This window comes from Sinocyclocheilus rhinocerous, unplaced genomic scaffold, assembly GCF_001515625.1.
Source record: "Sinocyclocheilus rhinocerous isolate Xijiao unplaced genomic scaffold, SAMN03320098_v1.1 scaffold1079, whole genome shotgun sequence".
Lineage (NCBI taxonomy): Eukaryota > Metazoa > Chordata > Actinopteri > Cypriniformes > Cyprinidae > Sinocyclocheilus > Sinocyclocheilus rhinocerous.
This window is the reverse complement of record NW_015650124.1, coordinates 196301-219948: the sequence shown is the minus strand read 5'-3', so window position 1 is coordinate 219948 and position 23648 is coordinate 196301. Positions and strand designations below refer to the sequence as shown.

At 34.3% G+C, this 23648-nt stretch overlaps 1 protein-coding gene across 1 annotated transcript in view; it reads left to right on the top strand.

Moving 5' to 3' along the window:
* Positions 1–23648, top strand: part of LOC107711532 (raftlin-like) — a 35727-nt gene that overhangs the window by 4861 nt on the left and 7218 nt on the right. Inside the window, exons 3-4 of the mRNA XM_016516518.1 lie at positions 7957–8072; positions 19563–19666. Coding sequence (XP_016372004.1) covers positions 7957–8072; positions 19563–19666 — 220 coding nt within the window. The remainder of the gene's footprint in view (positions 1–7956; positions 8073–19562; positions 19667–23648) is intronic.

Sequence of the window (23648 nt, the reverse complement as noted above, 5' to 3'; positions counted from 1 at the left end):
CTTCAGCACTACTTCTGCACAATTAAAGTGCATTAAGTACAAAATTAGTTGAGCAGACTAAGCAGACTAAGTAGACCAGTTTAGTATACTAAAAGTACAACTGCAGGGTATTTTATTAAGTTGTAAATGTAGTAAATGTGTTTTTAGTATACTTAGCATGAAATTATTAAATGCTGAGTACTACATGGTGTCCCAAAACTGTAACAATTGTATCACCATTTTCTGTAAAGTGTAATACATTATTAAAATATATTAAAAGATGGAAAACAGTCAATGAATAAATAAATTCCAAAATGGGATACACAAAAAATATATATATATATATTGACTAAATATATAATTGTAAAAAAACAAAACAAACAAAAAAACGAATGCATTACTAAATAAATAAGAAAAAAATAGTAAACATTTATAAAATAAAATAAAATTCTGAATATTATATGGTGATAGTGTAGAAAAACAATTTCTTGTGTTTTTCGGGAAAAAAAAATTTAAAATAACTAAAATATATTTAAAAGTGAAATACACTAAATGAATCAGTAATCTCCAAAATGGGATACATACATAATACAACCTTGGCCAAATAAATACATAAATAAAAATTGCATACATAACACAGTTTAAAAAATAAATGAATAAAAAAAATACTACATGGTAAAACTAACATTTTATGTTTCTATTATATATTTCTATGGCAATACTATTGTCATGTTATAGGGGTTATAAATAAGTGTTATGATATTATTAATATTAATATGTGCTCATCAGGTGATAAATAATTGAATTAAATGCATCTTCTAATAAATGGATGAGCATTTTTTGGAAAATTGATTAGTTTGATATTATACTAGTGTGCCATATTTTATTTTCTGCCTCATTAATTAATCATGCTATTAATATAGCTTGAGGGTTTGGCTCACTTGAGTGCACTGAAAGCATTTTCAGCAGAGATCTGCACTGTGGATCTTCCAGCACTGAGGGAAATGCACTGCTGGTTTGAGTTTGGCTTTGTTCTTTGATGGCTAACCCAATATACGCTGTTTTGTGGCTGGGTTATAACATCGGGGACATGAGGAGAGGAGGGTATTTGTCATCATTTAGAGCTTTCTGGGTCTTGAAGTGGTAATGATGTGGCAAGAGAACGTGTGCAGTGGTAGCAATGACGCAAAACCCAAGCTTCTTATTAGTTAATTAATTTTCTTTAATGACTCCCCTGTACAGTCAGTAAACCCCTGCCAAGTTCTGTGCAGTTCTACCGAGGGAAGTCGTCCTGAGGTAATTACTGAGCAAAAGCAGAAATTGATTTGATTCTTATATTTTCTGAGGGAAATAAGAGTGGTATTGGCCCGTGCAAAACTCAATGCCACAAAGCTGTGGGGTTCTGCTGGTTGCATACAGGCAAAAGTCTCCATTCTGACCTCTAGATACTGTATGGCACGAGTTCCTCATTCAGTGCAAATTGCCTGTTTTATCTCTAACCAGGCAAAAATCTGAAGTCTGAAACAGTAAAAGCTCACATCTATTTAGCAAATCACACGACTCGAGACATTATTCATGTCCTTAAGACAAACGCAGGACAAGCAATCACATCTAATACACTTCTAATACTAACCGTGACTATGAGCAATAATAATAGGCTACCCATTCTTGACTTTGCAAAGGCCACTAATAAATGGATTTAAAAATGTAATACACTAAATGAATAAACAAACAAATAGACTACATATAATAAAAAATGCATACATGACTTTAAAAAAAAAAGAAGAAAAAAAAGTGGAAAATATAACCTTACCCAAATAAAAATGTAAAGTAGAACACAATATATAAAACTATTAAATCGAGCATAAAGAAAATAATATATAAATATTAGATGAAAAACATAATAATATATAAATATTAGATTAAAAACTTAAAAAACTAAAATGTAAATTAAAAATGTTGCAGCAGTTAACTGAAATAAATACTTGAAATAAATGAACTTTTCCACGACATTCTAATTTATTGAGATGCACCTGTATATATATTTGCATAACATAATTACTAAAATTTAAACTAAAATTTAAATGAAAACTGAAAATATAAAAATTCATTTAAACAAAATATCAAAACAAAAAAATACTATAATAGTGCATAAATAATACTAAAATAGCAGTTTGCATCACAAGGTTTTTGCAAATACCACTAATAAAAAGATTTTAAAATGTAATACATAATCAACTAAAATACAATTTAAAAAAAGTGGAATACACTAACTAACATAAAGTAGGACACAATAAATAAAACTATTAAATCAGTCTCAAATAAAATTAAATATAAAAATGAAATGAAAATACTACTAAAAGTACTACTAAAACTGAAATAAAAAATAAAGCTAAACAGTAATATTACAAAAAAATTACAAAATCGCATAACAAATTTACTAAAACATTAACTGAAAATATAAAAATAAAATTCAAATATTGATAAATACTACAACAGTGCATAAAATTATATTAAAATAACACTGTTTGCATTACAGTGTGTTTTTTTTGTTTTTGTTTTTTACAAAGACCACTAATAAAAAGATGTTAAAAATAAATAAATAAATACGTGGGATATTAAATACGAAACTTGACTTTATAAATATTTTTCTTAAATTGCATATACGACTAAATAAAAAATAAAAGTAGAATATATAACCTTACCAAGCATCACTAAATAAATATGTAAAGTAGAGCACAATATGTTTCCTGAGTCGAGACAAATGATGGTGTTCATGTCAACCACACGTGTGAAAGAAAAAGAACAGGAAGTGAGGGCCGTGTTAAAGCAGGAGGATGGCGAGGTGCTGGCAGAGCCCCGTGGAGACCGGGAACAATGTGATATCAAAGCACCGCCAGCATGTAGACTTAATTAATTTATTTATTTGCATTCAATGATGTTATTGTCAACTAAAACTAAAACTATTAAAATGAGCTGAACTAAAATGAAATAAATATTAGATTAAAAACTTGAACTTAAAAATCTTAAATTAAATTACAAATGTTGCCTTGGCAACTAACCAAAATAAATCATTTGAAGTACTAAAATCACTAAAAATTAAAAGTTAAATTAAACATAAATTAAAGATAAATACAAATATTTAAACAAAATAAAAATGACAAATCACATAAAATTACTAAAATTTAAACTGGGTAACACTTTATATTAAGGTGTCCCTGTTACACGTTACATATACTTACTATTCTATAAAGGCTGGAGACGCATTCATTATCAGGCCTGTGAGCACATGGGCCAGATCTCTCCAAATTTAGCTCCTCTTTGAGTCTGGCCTGCGAATGCATAATGAGAACTCCATGGTGATGCACTCCCACAGTGTCTTCTCGCTGTAACATCAACACGTCCGGAATATGTGAGGAGGGACGTACACACAGATAACACAAGCCCATCACAGACAGATTCTCTGGGTGAATCTCTCCAAAACATGCCAAGGTCACGTTTCACCCCATAATCAACAGGAAATAATAGTCAAATTCATGCCGCAAACCTTGCAAGGGTAATAGCAATGCTTTCCTTCACAATGTATTTACACTAATCATATTCTGCATAAAAATAATGAAGCTCATTTTAAGACTGTAAAGATTTTTTGCATTGTGACACTATTTTCATGAGAGTTAAGCAAATTTCTCCCCCAAATTTCCATTTCTATTAGAATATATATACACAGATGCATAATTACATGCAAGTAACCCTAAACCAAACCCTAATCCTTAACCCTAACCATGCATGTAGTTAATTAATATTACTCAGTACTTAAATTTATAATTACACTGTAACAAGGACACCTTTAAATAAAGTGTAAACTGAAATTAAACTGAATGCATAAAAATAAAAGCTAATTCAAAATATTAAAAATAACACCATTTGCATTACAGGTTTTTGTTTGTATTATGGTAATGAGAATTTGCGTGGAAAGTATGTTTAATTGTCGTGAATATTTGTCAAATACTGAATGATTCTGAAATACTGTAGGCATCATGTTGTTGAAAAAAATACTTCTTTCTATTGATTTTGGAGGTGAAAAATGACCTGGACATGTTCTTGACAGGTTTTGTGAGATTTGTGGTCCTATTTGATAGAAGATCAAAATGATAGTCTTAGGAGATCAGCGGTGGCATGGCCTCCTCCTCCTCCATCTTCAGAAACTGCCCTCCAGGTGGCTTTGATATGAGTTTATCCACCGGTCCAGGGGTGGAAGGGGGTTTTGTGGCAGCTTAAAGTCTCCTGATGGATTCTGCTCTTTGTCGATGCTGTTGGTGTGGCGTTCTGCTCCACTGATTTACTTGTGCACCTCGCCTGTGTCCTCGTCTAGCTTTGCTTCACTGACATTGAAGTTATCCAGGAGAATGTCCTTTATAAGGAAGCTTTCCTTTCGCCTCTCTCGCCCTTAGAGACAGGTTTCCATGGTGAGAGAAGGTGGGAGGCAGGAGTTGGGTTTTAATGCGATGGGTGTGGCGTGCCAGTGCCGCCCATCAGGCCAGGATTGAATTTGCAGCTCAACGCCACCGCTATGAGTCCGCGATTAAAGATTCATACGCTCCACAGGAGAGCAACACGGTGGGCCACAGGCTCATCGCCGTTCCAGGTTTAGCTCCCGTTGAATAGACGCCAACAATGTTGACTAAAAGGTTTCTTTTGTCTGACTTTTGCTCCGGTGCGAATTTCCCCTTCCTCAGAAAAGAATATCCACCCGCAGCTGCGACACATTCATGCACCTGACTATTCATGCTGTTCTGCCTATATTCAGATGCACGAAGGCACAGATATTCAGCGTATGAATTTCCAATAAGGTATTATCTCGCTATGAAAGGGATTTTGGAGATACCTCCACTGTCATTGTCCTGATGCACAAAAGAATCAGAGTATGAATGGAAGCATTTGAACAGGTCCATGAGAGAGAGAGAATGACAGACACACCTATTCACGGCATTAAAGTGAAGAGCGTCATTTTTTAAATGTTAAAGTCAACATGAAATCCAAATTGATCCTATTTAGTTTTTTTAATACACGTACCTGGTCTTATGGAGCGTATTCACACTGCAGCTAAATACAGATGTCACTCCTCTTCTGAGTGTTCGGTCTCATTCTGGACATCAGCGCCATTCAAAATGGAATTTTAAACGCTTTTGAAATTCCAATTTAGATCGTGAATTTGATATAAAAAAATTCCAGTTCAAATTTGAATGTAATGAAGTAGATTTCAAATAGATAGGTAGATCAGTAGATAGATCGATATAGAACGATAGATAGAATGACAGAAACAATAGATAGATAGATAGAGAGAGAGAGAGAGAGAGAGAGAGAGAGAGAGAAAAAGATTAAATGGTTAAGGGGTTTATATTAATCTAGATGATGGATGGATGGATGGACAGAAAGACAGACAGATAGATAGAACAACAGAACGACAGAATGATAGATAGATAGATGGATGGATGGATGGATGGATGGACAGAAAGACAGACAGATAGATAGAATGATAGAACGATCGATAGATAGATAGATAGATAGATAGATAGATAGAGAAAAAGATTCAATGGTTAAGGGGTTTATATTAATCTAGATGATGGATGGATGGACAGAAAGACAGACAGATAGATAGAACAACAGAACGATAGAATGATAGACAGATAGACAGACAGACAGACAGACAGATGGATGGACAGCTAGATAGAAAGATAAAATAATAGAAAGAATGATATAAACAATGGCAGATAAAATTATATTACTATAGATAGAACGGCAGACAAACAGACAGACAGACAAGTTTATGGAGAGGTAGACAGAACGACGGAATGATAGATAGAACTATAGAACAACTGATAGACAGAACGTTAATTAATCATTAGTTTTGCGTTTGTTTGGTGCTGGTAGCTGATGTAGAAATCAAACATTTAACCTTTAACAAAGATGCTTTTACATCACTGTCAGCACAGTAAAGCTTCTCTGAAGTAGTTTGTCTGCTCAAGTGATTGACATTTAATATGTTCACATCCTCCACCCGGTCTCATCCCATTTCTGCCCCACGTCGTAAAATATACATAAGCTGTCTTGAGCATTAGCAGCTCTCTCGGGCACACACTTAAACCTGAACGCTATCAGTCACCATGACCTGGCCAGACTAACTCCACATACTCCGGCAGTCTCACTCCATCAAACGGACAATCTCTCTGCCGTCAATCTCCATAAACGGGCCTCCCACAGACCCGACGGCTTATTGAGCCCACGTTTGGCGCATCTCCCTGTCGGGAGTCGCTCACCTGAGACATCGCTGTCCGTCCAGACGGGCTCGACAGCTGAGGCAATCTCCCGAGTGGACTTTTCCAATTACGATCCCTAGTGGGAACATCTGATGCAAGGTGGCCAGAACAATGGCTCTGTTTGAAAGGCCGGTGAGATGCCTTCAATTGAGTAAGTGCAGCCTTAAATAGGTTTTTTTTGATGGAAGGATGCAGGCGACAGACACCGGTCCCCTCCCTTTCCCGAGAAAAACCCCTTCCCATCGGGGCCGGCCCACGGTCGCCCATCCCTCAGCCCCCCTATAATGTAATCTGGAGTGTCTCCCAGAGCAGACAGGGGCAGCACAAACAGTATTAGTGTGTAAATGGAGGAAGGCTAATAAGGAAGCTCTTGGGCCATGAGAGGACACCGAGCAGAAATAACTCGGTTCCCAGACGCCCCTGTGCTCATCTTCAATACTCAGCAGAGCTTATTATCCAGCCATATATAAAGATCACTCTAAAACAGGGCCAAACGCAGGAACCGCATGGGGCGGCAGTGACATCAGGCCATTAAAATGTGCATTTGAAAGAGCTTTATTTATTTCACCGGAAATGTTCTACATTCCAACATGGATGTGCTGGCTAATTAGGCTGGTCATTCATTAGTCTCTGTCTGTCTTGTTGCTGTCACTCTTCCTTTTCTTTGAAATATTTCAAATGACTTCCTCATCCGCACATACTCTCTCTCTAGTTATATTTTGATCACCTAGAAATCCCGCTATAATTAACGTCCCTTTTCTTCCTGTGCTTTCGTACATTTAGCTTGCACTGACGTTTTAAAGGAATGTTCTGGGTTTAACAGAAGTAAAAGCAAAAGTATATCCAAGAATGGAAATTATTTCTCACCGTCATCCCGTTCAAAACCCGTATGCAAATAATTCTTTAGAAGAAATGGATGGAACATTTTTGAAAAACTAACAACAGTTCACAGTGACCACATCAAGCTCTAAAAAAAATCTGCTTTACAGATATTAATGTCAATTTTTTTTCCTTGCAAATATTATGCAAAATTTACAGTTGTATCAGCTATACCAGCCTTATATAGCTGGTGATTCTAGACTTACCTGATGGTAACACTTGTAATGTTTACATTCTGTTGCTTATACTCTTGAAACATTATTTTAACATCTTGACACTGTGTACTTCTATTGTAACTGTGTGACTGTAATTGTGATTTTTGTTTTTTGGGGGATCACTAAAGTTCACCCCAAAATCATTTACTCACACTCGTGTCGTTCCAAACCAGTGTGAGTTTACTTTTATAACTTTTATTTATATAATCTAATATTATTAATAGTTTTAATTAGCTTTTAATTTGTAATAAGTTTTAGTTATTTTGCTACATGCTTTTGTCATTTTCATTATTATAATTTTTTTAATTTATATCTATTTCAGTTTTAGTAAATATAGTACTTAAACTTATTTTATTTCCGTTAGTGCAATGCACCATTCCTAATTTTTGTTTCAGGTTTCTCAGTAAGTTTTTCATCTAAAATGTACAAAAAAGAATATTACAAATTTTTTAGCTTTAGTCAACAATAACAACACTGTTTGCTAACCAACACTGGACCCAACTGATGTTGTATACCCACCATATTAAACCCAGAACACTGACTGATTTCTCCTTTATTCCTTGCAGATTTTCTCGTCAAGACTGTGGACAGCATGTTTGTGTTCCAGGAGGGGGTGGAGAGCGATACCAATGCGGCTGCTGCATACGACGCTATAGTGGTGGAACAATGGACAATCGTTGATGTGAGTTACATTCAAACACATGTTTGCATTCTGTCCTTCAGAGTACTATTGTCATATTTAACTGTACACTGTAAAGATGATTATTCAGAGTATAAGGTCATTGGAGTATGTTTTACAAGAAAATACTATTTTAACCTTTCTACTTCAGAATTTCTTATTTCAATGCATTACTTGTCGTTTCACTGTAATTACTTGTGAAATTTATTAGAATTGAATCAATTTGCTGAACATTTACTCACCCTCAGGCCATCCAAGATGTAGATGAGTTTGTTTCTTCATCAGATTTGGAGAAATGTAGCATTGCATCACTTGCTCACCAATGGCTCCTCTGCAGTGAATGGGTGCCGTCAGAATGAGAGTCCAAACAGCTGATAAAAACATCACAATAATCCACAAGTAATCCACATCACTCCAGTCCATCAGTTATCATCTTATGAAGTGAAAAGCTGTGTGTTTGTAAGAAACAATCATTAAGATGTTTTAATTTAAACCGTCGCTTCCGGCTAAAATATGAGCAAAAACATTGCTTTCTTCAGTGAAAAAGTTATCTCGTCTGAATCAGGAAAAGAATATGCACAGATCAAGCACTGTTTACAGGCAAAAACAGTTCTAAAGAAATAAGAGTGGATTTCTGGACTTTTTCACTGAAGAAAGTGCATGGAGAGGATCCATTGAGCAAATGATGCAATGCAAAATTTCTCCAAATCTGTTCAGATGAAGATACAAACTACATCTTCAATGGCCTGAGGGTGAGGAAATGTTCAGTTTAGATTTCTGGGTGAACTATTCCTTTAAATAGCTGCACAAACTTCCAGAAACCATTAAATTACGCAAAAAAAAATAACAAAAAAAAAATGTAGAAGCGCAGCACGAAATACACCAAAAAAAGCAGGAAACCCCCCGTTTGAGTGACAGTAATGGGTCCTGCTGCTCAGAGAGTCTTAGCCATGCTTGTTGAAATCAGATATTGTGCCAGTTCGCCATTGATTCTTCTAAAGTTGGTCTCGCTTGGGCTTATTTGGGCTAGGTGTGTGTGTGAGGAGCGCGCAAACCGGGCGGCAGCATCGTGTTAGTTAGCACTGTGTACTGATGCTATCAGCGTAATCGAGTTTTGAGCTTTATTTTATAATCCTGCAGCTCTCACTCGCTCTCTGCTGTCCTCTCTCGTTCGCTCTCTTCTACTCGGCCATGACGGTGTTTCTGTAGCTGAGGGTAAGGACACTCTATTTCTGCCCAGCATTATTCAGTGCCGCTCTGCCTGACGGGCTGCATTCAAATCTAAGTCCGCTCCACATCTCCCAGCATTCAACACGATTGTAATTTAAGATTTCATGAATGGTATTCAGTATTAATATTGTGTAAGGGCATGTTGATGTATATGCCAGACATCAGAAGAGATAGATAGATTCATCGGACAGAAGGGTATTCTCACTAATGCAGTTAAGACATTTTGAATTGATATGTTCAGCTGCTGTCTGACTCAGGCCCATCAATCACTGTCTCATTTTCTGTCAGTCATATTTCTGTCTTCAATGAGCCTGCATGTTTATTTCAAACGTCTCGTGAATCGTGTTTCTATAATAGCGTCAGACAATCACTGCACATTAGTCATTCACTCAATGATGGTATTCTGAGAAATGCTTTTTTAATGTAGCGCAACAAATAAAAAATTATGGCATCATTCAATTTATTAATTTAGTTATTAAATTAAATTGACTACAATTACAATATTCTACAATTTATTAATTATATATATATAGTTAAGAAATATATTTTTGCTTTTTTAAATATTATTTCTACATAACAATGTATAAGGTATGTGTTTATACAAGTTGTTTTTAGTTGCATAATAAATTGTTAGTTAATAAATCCAGTATTTTTGAATGTACTTATTTACCTAATTTCACACAATATAACGTATGCATAAAAACAACTAAATTAATGAATACAATCAAAAGGGAATAAATAAATCAATTTTAAAAAACTATAAATATTTGATTATATATTTAATATATCATTTATTAGTATACCTTTAATTAAATGTTTAATTGCATGCATAAATCTCCAAAGCACTTGTACGGAGTAACTGAGCCATGTTTGTTCAATACGAGTCAAATTGAGCGAGGACTTGTCGTAAAGGTAAATCAATAGGCAGAGTAACCTTGGACATGTAATGCAATGAGGGCGCACTGTCGCTAGAGCTCAGCCCCTGGAACACAACCACAAAAAAAAAACAAAAAAAAAACAACATTTTCCATTTTAGATTTCCTTGAGGAATAATCCTTGAAGATTTATTCACAGCAACACTTATTAGTTTTGATCCACTGAGAAGGAAATTGCCTTAACAGCCTTTTAACACAGTCGCAGTGAGCTCTCTCCGTAAATAAGGGTGTGTTATTAAGAGAAGAGCAGCAGCCTTCAGAAAGCTGCAGTGCAGTCGCAACACTCGAACGTGTGGATGTCTATAAAGTAAAACAGGTAATGCTGACTTATTAAAATAAGAAATACAGCCACAATTATGAGAAATAAAGGTGCAACTGAAAGATGTTGCACCTAAAATGTTTTAAATGTAACTGCCTTAAAATTACCTTAAAAGAAAAGACAACTGTGAGATATAATGTAAAAATACAAGAAATAACTATATTTTAAAATGTATCTGTATAATTAAAAATAATACAAATATAGGCACCTATAAAGTTAAATGTAATGACGAGATAAAGTTTAAAATAAGAAATACAGTCAGAGCTATGAGAAATAAAGGCACAAATGAATGATATCAAGTAAGATTGAAATTACAAGAAATATAGTGCATTTATATGTTAAAGTACAGAAATAAATGATCTTTTTCCACTCTACTTTTCCACTTTACACCTAAATTTACCTTAAAAAACACTCACAACTGGACAGTTTCACAAGATTTGGGACCATTTCTTCTGTTACCTCAAAAGGAATTATATTCCTTAATGCAATGTTATAATTGTAATGCAATTGTAACTTAAAAGTTGTTTTTGAATGTCACTGTATTGTATATTAACAGGCCGGGGATGGGGTGTTGCATTTAAGTTTTTTTTTATTTTTTTATTTGTTTATTATGTGCATATAAGAAAATGAATCCTGGATCTTGTGAATATTGCAAGGCTATTCGACGACTGAATAAAAACGTATTTGACAAAAAAAAAAAAACAGATATAAAAAGAGATATAAAAGTACGGTGATGCATTGCTGCCACACACATATTTTTTTCCACTCAATTATGTCGTAATAACGAGATGTTTTCTCATTAAAACGACATCTTTTCTCATAAAAATTAGATGTTTTCTCGTTAAAATGACATCTTTTCTCATAAAAACGAGATGTTATGTCATTAATACGACATAATTATCTCGTTAAAACGACATCTTTTCTCGTAATTACAAGATGTTTTCTCGTTAAAACGACATCTTTTCTCGTAAAAACCATATACTTGTCTCATTAAAACGACATCTTTCCCATTAAAACAACATTTTTTCTCATAATAACGACATATGTCATAAAAACTATATGTTTTCCCGTTATTATAGATATATATGGTACATTATGTGAGCGAGCTAAGCGACTGTCCGCGCTGCTGTCGCCACAGTCTGACATAAACGAGGATCTGCACGCTGCTGAAATTATTGAAATACACTGTTTTAAATGTATTTTAATGTAATGGTTTTATTTGTAGCGGCATGTTTATTAGGATTAATCTCCAATCTGTCTACAATATAGTGCTATCCAATAACTGCAATCAGACCCATGACTCGTTTAGGCTATGATCAGATCAAAACGGTTATTTTTAAATTAAAATTTGAAAAGATGTCGTTTTAACGAGATAATTATGTAGTATTAACGACATAATATCTAGTTTTTACGAGAAAATATGTCGTTCTAACGAGAAAACATCTCGTTATTACAAGAAAAGATGTCGTTTTAACGAGAAAATATGTGGTTAAAACGACATATCTCGTTATTACGACATAATTTTTTTATAAATTTCCTACTGTAAATATATAAAAACTTAATTTTTGATTAGTAATATGCATTGCTAAGAACTTAATTTGGACAACTTTAAAGGCGATTTTCTCAATATTTTGATTTTTTTTTTAAAGATTTTCAAATAGTTGTATCTCGGCCAAATATATATACACATACATACACACACACACATAATTTATAGATTAAATCCTTTGAGGCAAAAACTGAGTTAAAAAGTAAATTGGCTAAATTGTGTTTTTGCAGTGCTTTTTAGATGTGTAATGCTGACACTGTAATGACCTAGCAACCACAGGTGGTGACAATCATGTTGTTTGTGAAGTATAAACACTGCTTTACCTGTATAGAGAGTCCTGCACATTGTTTGGTCACTAAGAGAAAAGGAAATTGGAGTGATTAACATGAATATGAAAACAGTTACCGCAATGCTTTAACCCTGCGTCCTATTTCAGGAACATTCTGTGAGTAAACACAGACAGACCGAGGCCCGGGGACATCTGAAACAAGTCCACCAACTGCTAAAACCAATCCCTTGCCCATGGCATTTAAAGACGCAATGTGAAATTTAGTCCGATCTTGTTATGGTTTTCCCGTCTAGCTCTCAGGATTTCTTTCCATTTCAAGTTATTCATGTCTCTATCTAAGGCTTGCATAACTACAGCAGCCTCAGATTCTTCTCGCATGTTTTGAAGCATGCCGATGTCTGTACAGTCTAAACTCTTATCACTTTTACCTGGATCTGTTTTCTTGAAAGCAGTTCTTCTGCTGCTCGGATTGGATTTATTCAACTATAAAGGACAGGAATAAGGCGAAAAAAACCTTTTTTTTCTCACTGGCCCGTGATGAGAGAGATCTAACAAAGTTGAATAAGTTAACTAAGTTAACAAGTTAACCGTTTGAAGCACACAGCGTAACTGTTTTAAAAAGTTACCAGAAACCCAATTAGAGCTCAAATGAGATTACTATAATGTGGTTGCATCAGGATGCTAATAACGAAGTTTAGTTGTGCATGAGAAAAACACTCTGGAGTTTCATAAGAGAGCTCAACGATGTCTTAAAGGGGTCATATGATGCGATTTCAATTTTTCCTTTCTCTTTGGAGTGTTACAAGCTCTTGGTGCATAAAGAAGATCTGTAAAGTATAATGTTCTTTTTAGCAGCATCATATGACCCCTTTAAACTGTGCTCAAAGTCAGTTCAAGTCGCTACAGGAGAAGCATCAAAGGAGAAACTTCAATGAAACGCCAGTAAGTTGCCTGAGCAACCTCTGAGCAATATCAGATATATATTTAGTATGTAGTTAGAGTAGAAGGTAAAGTTTGAAGGTCAGTGCAGTCACTGGAGCGGTGTGATATCTAGACCATTAAAACATGTCCTTTGGCAATGTAACCTTTATGGCTCCTGTGGAGGTGAGAAAAAAATGCGACCTGCCGTTTCAGAGAACACTTTTCTTTGTCTGTCTGAATGTGGCTGAACTACACGACTCTGAAACTAAACAAATCATGCTTTTCAAATCTTTCATTAGTCTATTTCCAGTATACTGAGTTTATAGTAAGTTTATGACGTGTGTGTGATTTTAACGCTACAGACAGACGGTTGCTGTCAGGCCGTGAGGATATATATATCAGCAGCAGCCGAACATCCATGACAGATATGCCATTCTGTAGACCCTGGGTAGAAAAGTGTGATATAGGTGTAAAATAAGGTTGGACTATTTTTAGTTGTCGAGAATGGAAGTCTGTGAGCTGAAATCTGCTTCTTTGACTGAAAAGGTTAATACAAAAATAGATCTCTCAGATCGTCTGGTACAATCTTTGATATTTTTTTTCCTTAGAAATGTTTTAATGATGCTTTGGAGGAAGTTTGGGGTTGGTAAGATTGTAATGTTTTTGAAAGAAGTCTCTTCCTCTCAAAGTTGAATTTATTTGATGAAAAGTACAGAACAAACAGTAATATTGTGAAACATAAAAAAAAATTTAAAGAACTGTTTTCTATTTGAATATATTTTTTAAATGTAATTTATTTCTGTGATGCAAAGCTACATTTTCAAAATCATTACTCCAGTCTTCAGTGTCACGTGATCCTTCAGAAATCATTCTGATATGCTGATATTATAAAATATTGCTGCCAATAATATTTATTATTATTAGCAATGTTGAAAACAGATGTGCTGCTTAATATTTTTTGTGGAAATCTTTTGTAACATTATAAATGTCTTAACTTTTTTAATCAAATTTAATGCAACCTTCCCAAACGTTTACAACTTTTATTTTTGCATTTAAAACTTAGCACCATTACTGCTATCGAACAGGTTTCCCAAACGCTCCCCATGTTTTCTACTGGTTGGACAAACAGTAAACCATCCTGCCCCCAATCACATCGCTTGTTGAGTCAATGTCGCTTTTGAAAGCACCACAATCCTCCAACCTACAAATTACGTAAGCACCACCAACATATGAATTACATAAAAAATAAGTAAATAAATAAAAAAAGACTGTACATTAACAAATAAATAAATAAAATCACACATCAGCTTATAAGTCAACAAAATCACAATTTACCCTGTATACAGTATGTTCTGAATATACATTCTTGGTCTTATTGTAAATTATTCATGCATGTTAAGATTGATAATCTTTCATTTAAAGTTGCTCCACTTCTGAAACAATTTTCCATCCTGATTGACATCATCATCCCCCTCTTGCCTTTCCTCAAACTCTCCTCATCGGACGTAGACAAAATTCACTATGATAGTCCCGTTTGCAGCATATAAAAACAACCAATAAACATTAAAACAACAAAGAACAACCAATTTTCAATGAAAAAAATAAAATAACAATAGAATAAACAAGACACGTCAAATCAAGACAAACCACCTGACTCCATTCTCTCTTTCACAATCTAATCAATTACTGATGTAATATGATGACGTTTCTGCCAACATTTTTTTTTTTTCAAATGAATCATCTATTTTCTCTGAAATGTGCCATATTGCTAAAAGCTGACATTCATGTTGACTTTATGACTCTTTTTCGTGAGGAGTCTTGGTTCTGCTCTATTTCACTGACCTCCATGTAGAAAGAGTGTAGCACTTTAACATCATCTAGATGTTCACACAGTCGCGCAGCAATGGAAAGCCATTAAACAGACCACATTTTCTCAATTCTCCTCCGCTTTTAAGTCTGCGGAGTTCACTACTGGGACCGCTTCCAACAAAAGCCTCTTCTCACATATCTGGATTCCCAAATGGCTGCCGCTGTGGTCTTGGCCAACGCAAATACCCAAAAACCATTTCAACAGAAACCTGGGCCTCTGAGGTCTCAACGCACGACCCACAACAATGTCATCCAATCTGGGCAAAAGGGCTTCATAACTAGGAAGGGTGTTGAAACAAAACCTCCACAAAGGACTAAACTAAGACTCTGGCTCTGTCCCAAAACCAATGTGTGCAGCGTTTGAGTGTTTGTGTAGGCTGATTTTTAGGCAGCATCACATGTATTCTGCACACAGAGGGCATTCCCACAATGCATTGTGAGAAAAAAGTAAATTCAATACTGTGTGTGTGTGTATATATATATATATATACACAGGGGTGCACATAAGTGGTACGCAGGTGCGCATGTGCGACCAAATAAAAAATGCTCTGTGTAAATAAGTTCTGACAGGGCATTTACGTACCAACATGGTTGACAGCTGTTACTGCACAATTACCATTTTAGATCGACAAACTGTAATACATAAGATTTTTATTCAAACCGAATAAATAAATCTAGGCTACCCGCTGCCGTTTTCAAAGCACAATGCAAAACTGTGACATTTCATTCACTGACGCGCTTCAGTCGGCAGCGCTAAACCCGGAAGTGCATATACTTACTTGCCGGCAACCTGCCAAAATAAAAGCTACATATTTTTTTCTTGTATTTCAATATGTTACTGGAGAAAAGGCCATAAAATTACAGTATATTTTACAGTAAAAACGGTAAAAGTACAGTATACATACTGTAAATAAATTTACAGCAAGTTAAACGGTACTGTAAATATTAATACAGTATTTTTACTGTTTAATTTACAGTAAGTTACTGGCGAACTGCTGCCAGCAAGTTACTGTAATTTCTACAGGAAATTTTTGTACAGTATATATATATACAGTATATATACACACACACAAACACGACAACTGATGGCAATATGCAAATACAATAAATTAAAAATCATTTATCATATATTACTTATTCCTTCTATTTTTAAAAAGTACTAATATATTATTTTTTATTATATATACACACATACATAAGTGATGACAATATGTACTGTAAATACAGTAGGCTAAATGAAAATTGATAATTTAATCAATAAGATATATGTATTTTAAAAAATATACATATATTACTTATTCTTTCAATTTTTTAAAGTATTATAATATTTATATTTTATTATATACACACACAAATAATAAAATGTAAATACAATGAATGATAATGGTTTACATAATTAAAAACTATATATATTCAATAAAGTAAATATATATACAAAAATTATACATATTAAAAACTTTCAATTCTTTAAAGTATCAATTATAGATATTATAATCTAAAATATATTTTAATATAATAAAAAAATTATGCACAGTTTTTGAATGCATCAAAAACCATTATAATAATACTTAAACCAATCTACCTAATTTTACCCAACGATTGTGTGTGCACCATGTACTTTTTATGCATATGGAAAGTTTTCCAAAACAGCCACTTATTATTTCGGTTGTTGCCTTAGAAGGCTGCTGCCTCTGTAGGCAGTGGACAGGAAGTCAGCTCACTGTTTTTAGAACAGAGCCTCTACACTGAGAACCCTTCGATTCTGCCTCTCCAGTGTCATCATGTTGTTATCTACTCTGAACTTTCCACAGTGACTCATGTATAACTGTATAGTGCATTCGTGCCAAAACCCATGGCATATTATTGCAAGTGAAGCATTATCATGTTCACTACTGGGACCGCTTCCAACAAAAACCTCTTCTCACATATCTGGATTCCCCAAAGGCTGCCGCTGTGGTCTTGGCCAACGCAAATACCCAAAAACCATTGCAACAGAAACCTGGGCCTCTGAGGTCTCAACGCACGACCCACAACAATGTCATCCAATCTGGGCAAAAGGGCTTCATAACTAGGAAGGGTGTTGAAACAAAACCTCCACAAAGGACTAAACTAAGACTCTGGCTCTGTCCCAAAACCAATGTGTGCAGCGTTTGAGTGTTTGTGTAGGCTGATTTTTAGGCAGCATCACATGTATTCTGCACACAGAGGGCATTCCCACAATGCATTGTGAGAAAAAAGTAAATTCAATACTGTGTGTGTGTGTATATATATATATATATACACAGGGGTGCACATAAGTGGTACGCAGGTGCGCATGTGCGACCAAATAAAAAATGCTCTGTGTAAATAAGTTCTGACAGGGCATTTACGTACCAACATGGTTGACAGCTGTTACTGCACAATTACCATTTTAGATCGACAAACTGTAATACATAAGCTTTTTATTCAAACCGAATAAATAAATCTAGGCTACCCGCTGCCGTTTTCAAAGCACAATGCAAAACTGTGACATTTCATTCACTGACGCGCTTCAGTCGGCAGCGCTAAACCCGGAAGTGCATATACTTACTTGCCGGCAACCTGCCAAAATAAAAGCTACATATTTTTTTCTTGTATTTCAATATGTTACTGGAGAAAAGGCCATAAAATTACAGTATATTTTACAGTAAAAACGGTAAAAGTACAGTATACATACTGTAAATAAATTTACAGCAAGTTAAACGGTACTGTAAATATTAATACAGTATTTTTACTGTTTAATTTACAGTAAGTTACTGGCGAACTGCTGCCAGCAAGTTACTGTAATTTCTACAGGAAATTTTTGTACAGTATATATATATACAGTATATATACACACACACAAACACGACAACTGATGGCAATATGCAAATACAATAAATTAAAAATCATTTATCATATATTACTTATTCCTTCTATTTTTAAAAAGTACTAATATATTATTTTTTATTATATATACACACATACATAAGTGATGACAATATGTACTGTAAATACAGTAGGCTAAATGAAAATTGATAATTTAATCAATAAGATATATGTATTTTAAAAAATATACATATATTACTTATTCTTTCAATTTTTTAAAGTATTATAATATTTATATTTTATTATATACACACACAAATAATAAAATGTAAATACAATGAATGATAATGGTTTACATAATTAAAAACTATATATATTCAATAAAGTAAATATATATACAAAAATTATACATATTAAAAACTTTCAATTCTTTAAAGTATCAATTATAGATATTATAATCTAAAATATATTTTAATATAATAAAAAAATTATGCACAGTTTTTGAATGCATCAAAAACCATTATAATAATACTTAAACCAATCTACCTAATTTTACCCAACGATTGTGTGTGCACCATGTACTTTTTATGCATATGGAAAGTTTTCCAAAACAGCCACTTATTATTTCGGTTGTTGCCTTAGAAGGCTGCTGCCTCTGTAGGCAGTGGACAGGAAGTCAGCTCACTGTTTTTAGAACAGAGCCTCTACACTGAGAACCCTTCGATTCTGCCTCTCCAGTGTCATCATGTTGTTATCTACTCTGAACTTTCCACAGTGACTCATGTATAACTGTATAGTGCATTCGTGCCAAAACCCATGGCATATTATTGCAAGTGAAGCATTATCATGTAGCGCTGTCTTGTGTTATCATTATGAGTGTGTGCACATGGCTGACACGCGACATGTTCCTTTTGAGGACAGGTGCCATTAAACCGCTCTGACTTCCTGCATGCTCCTCCTGAAATGAGGGTACAAGCGTTCTCTTTGAAACCACAGTGCAACCCCTAACTGCTCAAAACAACCCTGTTTGATTAACGCTGCTCTCTGAATCCCACAGAAACACCTTCACGAGCTCTTCATACAATACAGCTTTTATTTTAACATCTGTTATACTACCAGAACAGATATTAAAGTTTTTTTTTCTTTTTACCCATAGTAAATGAATGGTTAACTATGGTAAATAGGATTTGTTTTCTATCATGCTAAACCCACGTCCTCAGTATATGACACATTTAAATTATTTCGATTTTATTCATAAACATCCTTTATTATGAAACTTCCAAATATCGACAAACAGTTTTTTTTTTAAATATATAAATTGTGTTTGTCAACGTTTAAAAACTTGTAATTATGTGAATGATTAAAAACACACTGCTATTAAGTATCTAAAGAAAACGGCCACACAGATGCAATAGAGGGTGCATCTAAACAGAGATATTAATGTCTTAATATATGCCTTAAGACTTCAATTGAAAGTCTAAAATCAGTTGTTTGCTATAAGTGTGACTTTTCTCTCTTGAAAGCATTTTTTCACGGTAACCTCTTTTCTTTTCAGGGTTTACAAGTGAAGACAGACTATATTCCCCTGCTGCAGTCGCTGGCTTCATTTGGATGGAGACTCACTTGCGTGCTGCCTACACCCATCATCAAGACTAATAGGTAAAGTCAGTGCCTTAAAGTTCATTATTACTTAACTTCTAGATTCATACAGTTTCTGAAACTGCAAAAATCAATAGAAAAAAACAATATTAGTGTGCAATATTAGCTGAAAAAGCTTTTAAGGAGAATGCACTGGAAATAGTACACTGTCCAGACACCCTTATACAAGGATTTGGTACACACTAATCAAAATCTCACTATGTGTACTATATAGTACATGAGATTAGTATGCAAATTGGAGTGCAGCCATAGACTTGTGGTATGTTCAGATAAACTTCTAGCGCTATGGGAATTCACATTCACTGACAGCGATTTACTGCAAGAGAGAAACCAAAAATCATGCATTTTCTATGAAAGCTGGTGATCTGCAGAAACACGAGCGATCACTGGGCATTCAACAAAGTAGAGAAAAATTAACTATGCAAATGATCAGCAAAGCAATGCAACAACTACCAATGGGAATGACAGCAAAGGTCATGTGATCCGTCTGCTGTGAGATAAAAAGCGTGGCAGCATGGAAAGTGTGGCAAAAAAAAACAGCAAAGCATGGAAAATATGCAAGGAATCAAAGTGAGTTTGATTCATGCATTGATAATCATGTTCATGATATGATGCACTGCCATAATTTATATTCAACATACTTTCCTCTGCAAAATGTTCATAGTGGCAAGAAATCTGATTCCATATTAAAACAGAATGAGCTTTTTTAAATGTATTTTTTAAATATAATTATACATGACATATAAAATGTATACATGACTTATAAATATGAAACCTATTTCATATTTAAAAATGTTAATTATTATTATTATTATTGAATGCACCTTAAGTCGCTTTGGATAAAAGCGTCTGCTAAATGCACAAATTACTATTAATTAAATATATATATATATATATACACACACACACAATATATAAAATTTACATTATTTCTCTATTTCTCTCAGTGATGTTAATTATGTATTATTATATTCAAATATATTTATTATTCTTACATATTGTCATTGAGTTTGTGTATAGTTATATTCATTTTATATAAGATCATCTTGGATTAATGTTATGACCACCTGCTTATTTCACTGATCCCGTTAAGAGCATCCAGCAGTACAAAAACCAACTACAAACAATAATACGACTAGGTTTCAAAGTCTTCCAGCATGAGCATGCTTTAGAGGAAGGAAACATGAAGCCATCAATTGATTTTGTGTAAACACCTCATGAGGCATCATCTCCAACATCAAAAACAATGGTACAGGCCACATAGAGTAATGGTACGTCCCAAACTCCAACCGTGACAAAGTGCTCGGGGTATAAAGAGCTCGGCGGGCCTCATGGAGTCAGACGTAATGACCTGCACAGGCAGTACGGGGCAGAACTCCACTGTTTGCTCACCGTAATGGAATGTCAATACAAGCTAACTGATGATTCCTGTAATGGCGAGCGGAAGCTCCCGGCGATGTCGAACTGAAGTTCAGCATGTAATCTCCATCTGTCATACCCACGCCTGCGCCGGGCCGATCCCGCCTTGGCCTTTCTCTCACACGTCATTCTTCTATCCGTCCTGCAGCCCCTGCTGATTAATTACGGGCCTATTTTAAACTTTCACAAAATGCCACAACACACAACAGCAGCAATGTGGCTAATTAATCAAAACGCTGTCCTAGATACTCCAGAACTGTCACTTTTCAATGTCTTGGAGACGGCTGGCCTTGTTTTCCTGGGAGGCGGAGCATACTCGTAGTACTATGAATACCAGTGTTGGTGAAGTTTCATTATTCATGATATAAAGCTACTATTTACTATTTACTAATACAAGCTACTATTTTGAAAAAGTACACTATCATTCAAAAGTTTAAGGTCTGTAAGTTTGTTTTTGTCTGTTTGAAAGAAATTAAGACTTTTATTCAGCAAGGATGCATTACACTGATCAAAAGTGACAGTAAAGATATTTATGTATAATGTTATACAAAATTCTATTTAAAAAATGTTGTTCTTTTGAACTTATTTATCAAATAATCCTGAAAAAAAAGTGTCACGGTTTCTACAAAAATATGTAGCAACAACTGTTTTCAACATTAATAATAATCAGAAATGTTTCTTGCATATTAGAATGATTTCTGAAGGATCATGTGACACTGAAGACTGGAGTAATGATGCTGAAAATTCAGCTGCGCATTACAGAAATAAATTACATTTGAAAATATATTCACATAGAAAACAGCTATTTTTTAAATTTTAATAATATTTTACAATATTAATGTTTTATTGTATATTTGATCGAATAAACACAGCCTTGGTGACTTCTTTTAAAAACATTTAAAAATGACACAAAACCTTTTAACTTTTGTTCTTACTGCAATTATTTATTTATTAATTTGCAATTAATTGTACTTGCAATTAGTTGTTTATTTTGCAATTTATTTTACAAGCAGTATTTCACCACAAACTGTCATGGCAATGGCAAACCTATAAATCCTTTTAAAAAACATGGGGAAAAAGTCATGGAGATTTCTACACTGAATCTTTTTATGCTCAGCTCTAAGATTCTTGATGAGCTAGAAATCCACTCTTTGTAAGTATAATCTCTCTAGTCTAGAAAATGACTAAAAAAAAGTCCTCAAGTAATCACAAACAACTAGAAGTCGTCTTGCCAAACAAACAAGGTAATTCCACAGCACTTTTCTGAATGCAGATGAGTTTGTTTGTAATCTGCACTGTTATAATGCATCACGCCGTACCGAAGGCTTGTACATTCATTACATTCAAAATTGCTGAAGTTACCATTCAGTTAAGCCCTTAATGATGGGGGTTGTAGGTGGCGTGTGTCGTCCTCTATAAAGCAGAGACGCAGACTAGTTTGGATGCTGGCGAGACTGAAGACGGGAGCTGTAATTTCACCGACCAGCCACTCGTTTACATTTTAATGGACCGAGGCTTGCAGGAATCCAGTTTTGCCTCTTTGATTTAAGCAGGAAGCACTTGAATAAATATACAGTTCCTTGACAAGCAACAAAATAGGAAGTGGGAAGAAAAAAAGCAGGGCGAATTAGACATTTGGTATTGATTGCCAGCTATGCCAGAGATGCAGAGCCCCATTTGATGTTAGAGATTTGTAGCAGAATCGTAAAGAGAAACGGGGAGCATGAGAGAGAGACTGAGACTGTTTAGTAACACAACTCCATCTCCGCTGAAGATTACATGGCTTATCTGAACTGTTTAAATGTGGTTTTACACCAAACACGCAAAACTCACAGCACTCTATGTTTGCTCGATGATGTGAAACTTCCTTCTCTAAACATATTTGCGATAGAGCCCTGACAAGACAGCAAGAAAGAGAGATTTAGTCATCACAGGATTTCACAAAACAGATATTTTGTTCATCCCTTTCAATGCCGGATGTTCCCACTGTGATCACAGCTAAAAATGTAAACAGATCTCCAGAGGTTTTTTGCACTATCCAGCATTATTGGAGCTATAAATACAAGATAAGATGCTGAATATCCAAACACACTCTAATAAACATGGAGCGACTGCTCTGCAAAGCGCCGGGCAAGATGGAAAAAAAACTGAAACTAGCTGGTCATTTAAAGTTTAAATCAGAGATGCCCAAACCAGGGCCATCCATGCCACTCACCAAAAGGGGGGAAATAGGGAAAAAAACATGCCACTGATACATAACTTCATTTCTGATTTATTTTGTTACCTTTTTTTTTGCATTGAAATATACAGAATAGTTCATTTATAATATATAATATTAAATATAGCTAATTATATATATAAATGTTTAAATATTTAATATAATTATGTGTAATATTAAATAATTATATTTTTGTTTTTTTTATTATTATTTACAGAATTAAATTACAATACAAGTGTGATTTTTGGCTCTTTGTAGTAAAAAGTTTATATATAAATAAAAGTAAATATATGTATAGAACTTTTATACAACTTGTGTGTGTGTGTGTGTGTATATATATATATA